Raw genomic sequence first — 9,569 nt, 5'->3', positions numbered from 1 at the left:
GGACCTCGGCGCTCAGCTATCTCCCCTTTTCGACTGGAGCGTTGACGGGCGATCGATTGGTCGCGCCTCCGCTCAGGACTTGACCCCGAACGCGGTGACGTTGTCGGAGACGTGACGTGCTTTACAAAAGCGTGATGACGCAAGACGCATTTCCTTTCCGCTCTTCTGTCAACGTGAAGGTGAGGCCCGGTTTTATTTTCGCATCCAGAGTTAGGCAGACGAATCCAGTTCCATCTGCCAAGGTGGTCCCGCCGGATATCAAGAACGCTCCGGGCCAAGCCCGTCCGGGGCGCTGCGTTAGGAGTGAGAATGCTTTCCGGGTTGGGGTCGGCGCGGGTTCGGAGAGAGGCCCCCAGAAATAGTACCCCCCCCCGCATTCTCGCACAACTTGGCTGGAGAGGGACGCGCGCGCCCTATTTTAGCTTGCGCTTGCGCGACCCGCTGAACGAGCTTGGGTATCTGATGGGCACGTTCCTTACTGTTCCGATATTCTCTGCTTTATTGTGCTCGGGGAAGAGGAGTCCGCAGTGCTCTGTGAACTAGCCTGTTTATGGCCGCAAGTGAATAAGGCCTGGAGCTGCTTTAGCATCGCCCCAAGGAGGAGGGAAGCTTGGCTCGAATGAGAGCGTACCTCAACAGAGAAGGCGGTGGACTAAGACTGAAGCCACGAGCCGGGCTTCTCCTTTTCATACCACCCTGCAAAATGAAAGGAGAGCCGCGTGTAAAAACCCATTGAGTTCCCGGAGGGAAAAAAACCAATATAACTCCAGTAATAAGACGTAAACCACTTTGAGTTCATAGAGGAGTATCAAGATATGAAGGGAAAAACGGATTGGGGGCGCAACTCCTGATTTCCGAAGGCTGGGAATTTTCAGATCCCAATACTCTTTTCCTTGCTTGGGAAAGGCTACAGTGGGGTCCGCATTAGAACTTTTTAAAGGATTCCCAGAGCTGATAATAGGTGCACAATGGCAACATTGGAATGATTATGTGTCATCTTATTGAGCCAGTGTGCAAAAGCTTTTCACCACTCTCCATTGCCTTTAATCACAGATCACTGTTACATCCAGTCAAGGAGTTATAGTTAGTATTGTACCAAATTAAAGAACTTTAATGTATATATACTGTGAGTTCATTATTAGGCCAGCTTCAAGCTGTGATTGAAATATGCTATGTTTTACAGGGATGTGCGTAAAATTTTATTAAAACAATAGAAGGTGTGTTTTTCCAGACAGTTCAGTATTACAGCTCTTTTCCCCTTTTAACAAGAGGGAAATCTAGGAAAACAAGTGGTTTAAACAGTCTGAGGAGCTGAAAGTTGTAGAAGCTCTTTCGAATCAATGGTCAAGAAAAGGTTAGGTGATAGGACAATTGTATAAAAATGGTACTGAAGTAAAAGATATTAGTGCAATATCTTTTATGCTATGCAACAGTGCAGTTCAGCTTTAAAATTTGTTTTCCAGAAGCTTTTTGCAAGGTGCCATGCTTTAAATTCTGTGGAAGTTTTATTAAAAAAAATTATATCTCTTAACTTCCCATTCTGTTCTTTCTATTAGATTTAAAATGAAGACCATTCTCAGTAACCAGACAGTTGACATTCCTGAGAAAGGTAAGGGTATAGCTAGTGCTATCCTAAAACAAATACTTTTTTAAAAAAAATATATGCATATAACCTATTGTCTTGATGCTTTACTGAAGCTAATTTTTTTTCCCCTTCAGTCGATGTTATTCTGAAGGGGCGGACAGTTACTGTCAAAGGTCCCAGAGGAACTCTGAGAAGGGACTTCAACCACATCAATGTGGAGCTTTCCCTCTTGGGAAAAAAACGCAAGAAGGTAAGAATGTCTTCATTCTTCATTGTTAATGCTTGTCCCCTGCTTTTGCTGGTGTGAAATATATCACCCCTGTGTCAGGTTTCCAGATTTCCTGTCACATCTGAAATGTGATTCAAAATTTATTGAGGCTGTATGGGTAGAATTTGACATTTGGATGTTGTCTCAGATTCTGAACTAGAATCTATCAGACAGTTGTAAAATAGGACAATTTTTAGAGGAAAATTAGCGGATGAGAAGAATGCTTAATTTTTCTCATCTCCAATTTTTCTTTGCAAAATTGCTAAATACGACACTGTTTATATAAGACACTGTTTTAAATTTTACCTAAGTGCTTCAGTATGGTCTGTGCTTAACTACCAGCATTTCAAGTAGGGCTCTTTCAGCTGATCTCAAAAAGTTAAGTAAATTCAGACCAGTTAAGGGCTTGGATGGGAGAGCACCAGGAACTAAGTCATTTGAAATCATCTTGATTTGAAGGAAGCTTTTAATTTTATTTCCTATCCACCCAGATTTAACCTGGGGCTTTATGCATGGAACTTACCTCTGTGATGAGTTAAAGCTCTTATCCTCTGCCTGGAAGGCAGTGGGCAAAAATGTCAGAGAGATTCAACAGAACCTGCTACAAATTATCCCATTACTTCATTTCTTTGAAACTGTTTGGAGCAAATGTATACCTGCTATTTGTGGACTGCATCTGGTACTTTCTTCTGAGGCACTAGAAATGCTTCTGAGTAACTTTGCTCTTCTTAGCTGTTCATAAGGCTCAGCTGCTTAAGGGAGCTGCAATCTGTCTTGGGCAGGAAAGTTCAGGGAATGTTTTTGATGTAAGTCAGTAAAAGTAAGACATGGTGGAAGGAAGTTTTCAGATGTAGGTGTAAAGTTCTGACAGAGTTGACTCAATAAGTTTCTGACTCGTGCACCCAGATGAAATGCAGATTTCAGATTTATTGATGATGTGTACAGATTAAAGCAAAAAGCCACAACTAAAAACAGCTCTCACACAGGCTATCAAATAAAAAGCACACAGACATGTCAGAACCCCCTTCACGTTCCATCCCCCCTTTCCCTCAACAGGTCAGCATTCCAACTCTACTCCTCTCCGCCTAGTACGACCTTGGACCCCACCATTAGATGGCACATAATCCTTTCGCACCCTCAGCATCCCTCCCCCTCCCATCCGGAGCCTGACACGCATTGCTTCGATGGCAGAGAACACAATCGAACGATTTAACGATTCTTTGATTGTGGGTTCTGACAGTAGGTGCCAAAAGGTGTAAAATGGCTCAGTATTGCAATAAAGTGCAGCAGTGGGACTTAAAGGAGTTGTTCTGTTGGGAAAAAAAAATCTTACTGGTTAGCTGCAATGTTTAAGATCCATGTGAATCATTGCAGTGTTGTTAAAATTCTGGAGCACTGAGATGGCTTTTCTTGTGTCTCAAATACGAGGTATTTTCATGCTTGCTATTTGTTTGTTTGTTTGTTTGCTTAATGCTTCAGTTTTTTTCATAGACTACGTGCACAATTTTTTTTACAGAATGTATTTGTATTATACGCCTATTCTGATAAGATTTTTATGATACTGGCCTTCATCCTTTCCTTCATGCTGATTATTTAACCCATCATAGCTCAATCAAGCGTAGGGTTATAGGATTGAACACCAAAACTTGAACTGGAAAAAGCTCCAAACAATCTAGTGAAGCCTGACATGCTCAGTGGACTTTCAGTGCATATGAAATTAACATATGAATTACCTAACTTCTCATACGATGGATGATTCCTGAACATTCCTTCTTGCGTATCCCTGTGATACTACAATACGTGAACTGAGTATGTAAAGATGAAATTGGCAAACCATTGGAAGCAATTGCTACGGTTGCAGTAGCTTGACAAGTCAATGCCGTTTCAGAAATTGCTGCTGGTTGGACTTGTGTACACGTCGCACACCTATTTACTAGCTACACAGGATTGCCCTTGTTCCCATGCACAGTTTGGATAAAGACGTGTTGTATTTTGTGAAGCAATCTTTGGTTTACTGAAATGATAGTGTTTTGTGTGATTGGGGCATGGAAGCTGCTCTACAACTGTGAAAATTGTTTAGTTAACGTGTATTCAGTGGTGTGGAGCAAGGTGACTCTAAGTGCAGGAATGTACTGCTCTCTGGCTTGCTGGGAACTTGGATGTGTAGGGAACCACTCTGGCCTAGGCTACCAGTCAGAAGAAAAAAGAGAGCTTGGTCAGTTGAGTTTCTCTGTCAAAGTTCAGCCACCAATGAAGGTTTACATTTTAGGAGATCTTTGTCCATTCCCCTTCACCTCCGCACTGTATCTTCCTTTGTAAGTTGAGGGCATAATCCTCCCCCGATTTGTCTGTAAATAGTGGAAAGAATCCTGGGAGACAGTATTTGGTTGAAATGGAAATAAAGATACATTATAATCTAAGAATAGTTTGTTAGGCACCATTGAGTCAAGTTTGATTCCTAGTGTGTGCTGTCACCTATAAAGTAATAATAAAACAGCTTAATGTAATAATATATTTGGTTCACTAGAAATATATAAATAGCTGCAGATGTAGAAAACTCAATTTAATGAAATGTTCCAGACTTGTAAATGTTTTCAGAAAGACTTGGACTCTAGTTATGAACTAGAAATTAATTTTTCTGTGCTTTAAACTTTTTAGCTGCGTGTTGACAAATGGTGGGGTAACAGAAAGGAGCTGGCAACTGTTCGCACAATTTGCAGTCATGTGCAAAACATGATCAAGGGGGTTACGTTGGTAAGTTTCTTAACACTGAGTTTAAAAGGCAAAATATGTTAATATAGCTAAGTTCAGCTTTGCAGCTGCTCATTTTGGATGAGCTAGTGTAACTCTTCAGAATCCTAAATGGTAGGACATTTTTCTTTCTTTGGTTTGATCTACATGTGTAATTTCAGGGCTTTCGTTACAAGATGAGGTCTGTGTATGCTCACTTCCCCATCAACGTGGTTATACAGGAAAATGGCTCGCTGGTGGAGATCCGTAATTTCCTTGGGGAGAAGTATATCCGACGAGTGCGTATGAGGCCAGGTAAGGAGCTTGTTAACATGGGATGATGGATTACCTGGACGTGAGTTAAAATGGGAAGCAAGGGAAATTCTAGTACTATATGCTTTAGATCAATGTTTTTCAAACTGGTTGGCTGTGGAATTCTGGGAGTTGAAGTCCACACATCTTAAAGTTGCCGAGTTTGAAAAACACTGCCTTAGATGAATCTTGGAATACACGGGAAAGTCGTTATATACTGATTTCATTGCTTTTACAAAAAGGCAAGTTTATAGTATATGGTATATCAGCCACCACATTTTTTTTCTTGATACAACTACCGAATTGTCAAGATGGTATTCATAGTCTTGGAGGTTTGTGCGTACTATGGAGCACTTAGAGCATTTTGAATTACCACCAAATGCAAAAAGAAGCAGCTGCACAGTATGTCATTGCTGTAATGTATGCTTGTTGTAGAGGATGACATTTTTGTAATGATTATTCTGGATTTGCTAGTAAGCTTCCTTAAGGGAAAACAGTTCTTACCTTTGAAAGGCAAAATATAGTGAATGCACTAATAATATATTTGTTTTTTCTTGAGTAAAAAAAAAATGGCTTCCTTTGAATACATTTTCATTTATTTTCAGTAATAATCTTTTCTGAAGTATTTTTTTTCCTTAACTTTAGGTGTTAATTGTGCAGTGTCTCAAGCCCAGAAAGATGAACTGATCCTTGAAGGAAATGACATTGAATTGGTATCTAACTCTGGTATGTCAGTTGAGCTTTATATTATGTAATGCACTTTGTCCCATTGCCAAGTTTGTATTTATGTTATTTATTTATCTATCTATCTATCTGTCAAGTTTCATCACTGCCCATCTCCCTCAGAAGAGGGACTCTGGGCGGTTTACAGTAAAGCTAGAGAGAGATTAAAATACAGTAAAAACAAGGTACCCTAAATAAAAATACAACTATAAGATAGAACCCAGGATGGCAATATTAAAAGTTCTAATTTAAATTCATAAGTACACAGGAGCCACTTTAGGGTGCTAACCACCCCCAGGATTGACTACCCCCCTTCCCACCCCAAGCGAGATGGCAGAGCCAGGTCTCTAACCCTTTCTGGAAGGCCAGGAGAGAGGGGGGCTGCCTCACCTCTGGGGGAAGAGTGTTCCACAGGGTGGGGACCATGGCAGAGAAGGCCCCCTTCCTGGGCCCTGCCAATTGACAGTCTCTCCTGGATGGAGTCCGCAACATGCCTTCTCTGCTTGACCAGGTGGTATGGGTCAATGTAATGGGGATGAGACAGTCCCTCAGGTAACCTGGACCCATGCCATGAAGGGCTTTAAAGGTGATAACCAACACCTTGAATTGGACCCGGAAGCAAACTGGCACCCAGTGCAGCTCCTGCAGCAGTGGTATTACATGCGCCATCCTTGGGGCATCCAAGACTGGTCACGCAGCCGCATTCTGAACCAGCCGTAGCTTCCGCATACTCTTCAAGGGTAGCCCCTTGTAGAGCAAAAAACATCTGAAAACGGTTTGTTTAAATAGATGTAATCAGGGAAATTCTTTGTTGCATTGTGATTAGTATTCTCAACAAGATTTGCAAATGTTTTCTTGCATGCTTTTTTTTTGTTTTGTTTTGTTAGCTTGCTACAAATGGGACTGAGTTTACCTTCACTACCTAATTTGATTTGATTTTAGCCCTAGCTCTTGTTAAATCAGTTGCTTAAATTTTAGAGGATGTAACTATTTTGTTAGGCCAAGCTAAATAGAATCATCTGGTTTTCTTTACAGCTGCCTTGATCCAGCAGGCCACAACTGTCAAGAACAAAGATATCAGAAAATTTTTGGATGGTATCTATGTCTCTGAGAAGGGAACAGTACAACAAGCAGATGAATAAAACTCATTAATAGGTTGGTGACATGTTCACTATGCTGTATCCAGGACTGAGTTTTGATATTCAAAAGAGCAGAGACAATTGTTCCAGTATAGTGGAATAATTCAATTATTCAATGAATCCTTACTTCAGTTCTTGTCTCAGCCATGAACCTCTGAAGCGCTACATATTACTGGACCATTTCTAAGGATATTTTTAGCAAGTAGAGAACTGTTTACTAAGTAGTAGCTTCCATTATAATGAATATTAGGTAAGCTGGGTGATTGATTAACAGTCTAGGATGGAGGGGAGTGATAAGAAACTTCTTAAGGCTTGGAGGTATAATATACACCCTGATTTACCATCACATCTTTGTAAGTTACCATTTGGTAGGTAAAGGTAAAGGTTTCCCTTGACATTAAGTCCAGTTGTGTCCGACTCTAGGAGGCGGTTTGCTAAATGGTCCTATATATCTTATACTTTGGAGTAGTGAAGTGTTGCTCATAAAATTGTGCAGGTAGAGGGGAAGGCACTTAAATTTTATTCTCCATCCCATCTGAAAACTTGATAACTGAGAAAGGATATTTCTCATTTTAGCTTGCAATTGATTGAAATAGGTAATGATGAAAGCATTATTACAGCCATTTGAACCTGACCTGCTTGTTATAATTTTAGGAATTTTAGTCCTAATGTTAAGAATAGCTGGTGCCTTGCCAGGATGGTGACCATGCAAACATACCTAAATAGTTTTCTTGCCAATGGTTCTTTGCGGTTGCCCTTCCAGAACGTTTTTTCAGTTTTCCAGTCTGACCTTCAGCTTCTTGATGGTCTTTCCTATCCAAGTACTGACTACAGTGCTGATTAGCTTTTCAGGATTTGCCAAAGTTATAATGCCATTAATGTATATCATACTGTTTAAGGTAAGGTCAATAAAAAGACAGTCTCCCCTCATGGCACAAAACAGTAAAATTACGATTTGCAGCAGAGATTTGCACCTCAGATTATTGTTCAGCATTTGTGCTGATGTAATGGATACATTCTCCTACCCTTTCTTGTTTTAAAATATTTTCTAAAATCTTTTAGAAATAGAAATCTTTTTGGAAACCTAAAATATCCAATAGTCTCATCTTTCAAGAGGGATGTGTATCTATTGATCGATATGTATTCATTTCACAAACTGATACTGTCAGGTGATTTTCATTGGTTTGCCTTTATTTAACAAAACAGGACAATGGAGAAAAATAGCAAAAGGAAAAAAATGCAATAGAACAACATAAACATACATGTAAGAGCTCATACATGTATATATGTATAAAAATTTTACACCACAGTTTCAACAGAGGATGGTTGTGTTTCATTGTAATCTTCCATATATAATCTACATCTGTAAGCAACTCATTCATAAAATTTGCCTTAGTTTTATATTTGTGTTCTCCCCTTGTCCCCCTCTTGCTATCTCGATCAAATTTTAAGAACTTTACTAAAAAAAAATTCGTGTTAGTTTGATAGCAGTCAGTGCACTCTCCCATCACAGCTGTAACATTAACATAACACGTTCAAAGGCTGCCATGTATGTGTGGTGCCTATTTTACCTATTTAGAACACCTGATAAGTTGAAATGGAAAGCTTTTGCCTTAGTATTTCCAGCTTTTTCCACACTGTGCTGGATCCTTTTACAAACTTTTAGAACCTGGCTAGGGCCTCCTGTCCTTTCTTAGAGTGTAGTTAGTGTGTCTATTTGTGAGATTTAGAGCTGCTGTGTGTTCCAAACAGAACACCTATATGGCAGAAATCAGTAATATTGGTGAAACTCATTTTCTGTAAAATAAAGATTGTCATTTGCTATCCTGGTATTTGTAATCCGATGACTGCAAAACAGTGTTACACATGCATAGATTTACACCCATTCTTCATTCATTACATTAAACATGTTTTAAAATAGCTTGTAAGCTCTGGTTAAAAGAGAAACGAACTTAAATGAACCTTGATGCTTATCACATTCCCTTGAAGATGTTTGTCAGAGAATAGAAGTAATGTTATGTTCTTAGTATTCTATCTACTTCAACAATATAATCTATTTTATAGTTTTAGGTCCTGAGATGGCAAACTGGGGATGTGACGCACCTTGCCTACGATCCAGATTGGGAATTGCCTGTTTGAACTGAACCGCCTAAGAATCTTTTGAGGAAAAATAAAACCCTAATCTTTCAATATCCTGTATTTTGTGATTGAGCATGGAATAGTTCTAACTCTTGAGGCACTAGTAATGTTGAGGATGGACTGCTCAGTTGCCCATTACAACATAAACACGGTAAGATAAGTATCTTTAGGTTGCGCTGTGAACCTTTCAAGTTTTTCATATACATTAGGAATTACATGTGAGAGTCTCACACGATAGGACAATGGAATAATGTTATTTATCTTTAGCCCGTTTGAAATCTGGAAGGTATAGAACACCATTAAATAGAATTGGTTGGTTTAACTCATCTCAAAGGAGGCTTTGCCAGTGTGCCTACATAAATATATACTATTGAGATTTTAGATTACTTGGTTATTATAATTATTTTTTATCAAAATTATAGCCTCCCTTTTCATTTCATTTGAAGCTGCCAAGGTAGCATACAGCAAATTAATAAAAGAAATGTAAAAGTTGTACATACAGCCAGCCAGATACTCACTTCAAATTCATTACCTTGACTAAAAGAATACCCCTCAAGAAGGTAGTGTACGTACCCATTTCAATCATAAATGAAGCACAAAGATAAGTAGGTGCTTCATTTGGGTATATCGCAGCAGTAGCAAGCAATTTGGTTGTTGCTTCATGGCCACAACT

General features: G+C 39.5%; 1 protein-coding gene across 1 annotated transcript; it reads left to right on the top strand.

The window, feature by feature from the left end:
* Window positions 1-161: 161 nt before the first annotated feature.
* Window positions 162-8,947, top strand: RPL9 (ribosomal protein L9). Its single transcript, XM_063310705.1, has 8 exons — window positions 162-303; window positions 1,557-1,609; window positions 1,720-1,835; window positions 4,512-4,607; window positions 4,766-4,898; window positions 5,541-5,621; window positions 6,654-6,773; window positions 8,822-8,947. Exons 2-7 carry the CDS (start codon window positions 1,564-1,566, stop codon window positions 6,758-6,760), a joined length of 579 nt encoding a protein of 192 aa, XP_063166775.1. The 5' UTR covers window positions 162-303; window positions 1,557-1,563; the 3' UTR covers window positions 6,761-6,773; window positions 8,822-8,947.
* The last annotated feature ends 622 nt before the right edge of the window (window positions 8,948-9,569 follow it).

Source organism: Candoia aspera, chromosome 8 (genome assembly GCF_035149785.1).
Source record: "Candoia aspera isolate rCanAsp1 chromosome 8, rCanAsp1.hap2, whole genome shotgun sequence".
NCBI lineage: Eukaryota > Metazoa > Chordata > Lepidosauria > Squamata > Boidae > Candoia > Candoia aspera.
The sequence above is the reverse complement of the archived record's forward strand: the minus strand, read 5'-3'. Positions and strand labels throughout refer to the sequence as shown.

Bases quoted from the DNA above. Each gene is read 5' to 3' on its own strand.
- RPL9 (XM_063310705.1), top strand. From the start codon at position 1,564: ATGAAGACCATTCTCAGTAACCAGACAGTTGACATTCCTGAGAAAG. The intron at 1,610-1,719 runs GTAAGGGTATAG...TTTCCCCTTCAG, and splicing joins AGTTGACATTCCTGAGAAAG to TCGATGTTATTCTGAAGGGG. The intron at 1,836-4,511 runs GTAAGAATGTCT...TAAACTTTTTAG, and splicing joins TGGGAAAAAAACGCAAGAAG to CTGCGTGTTGACAAATGGTG.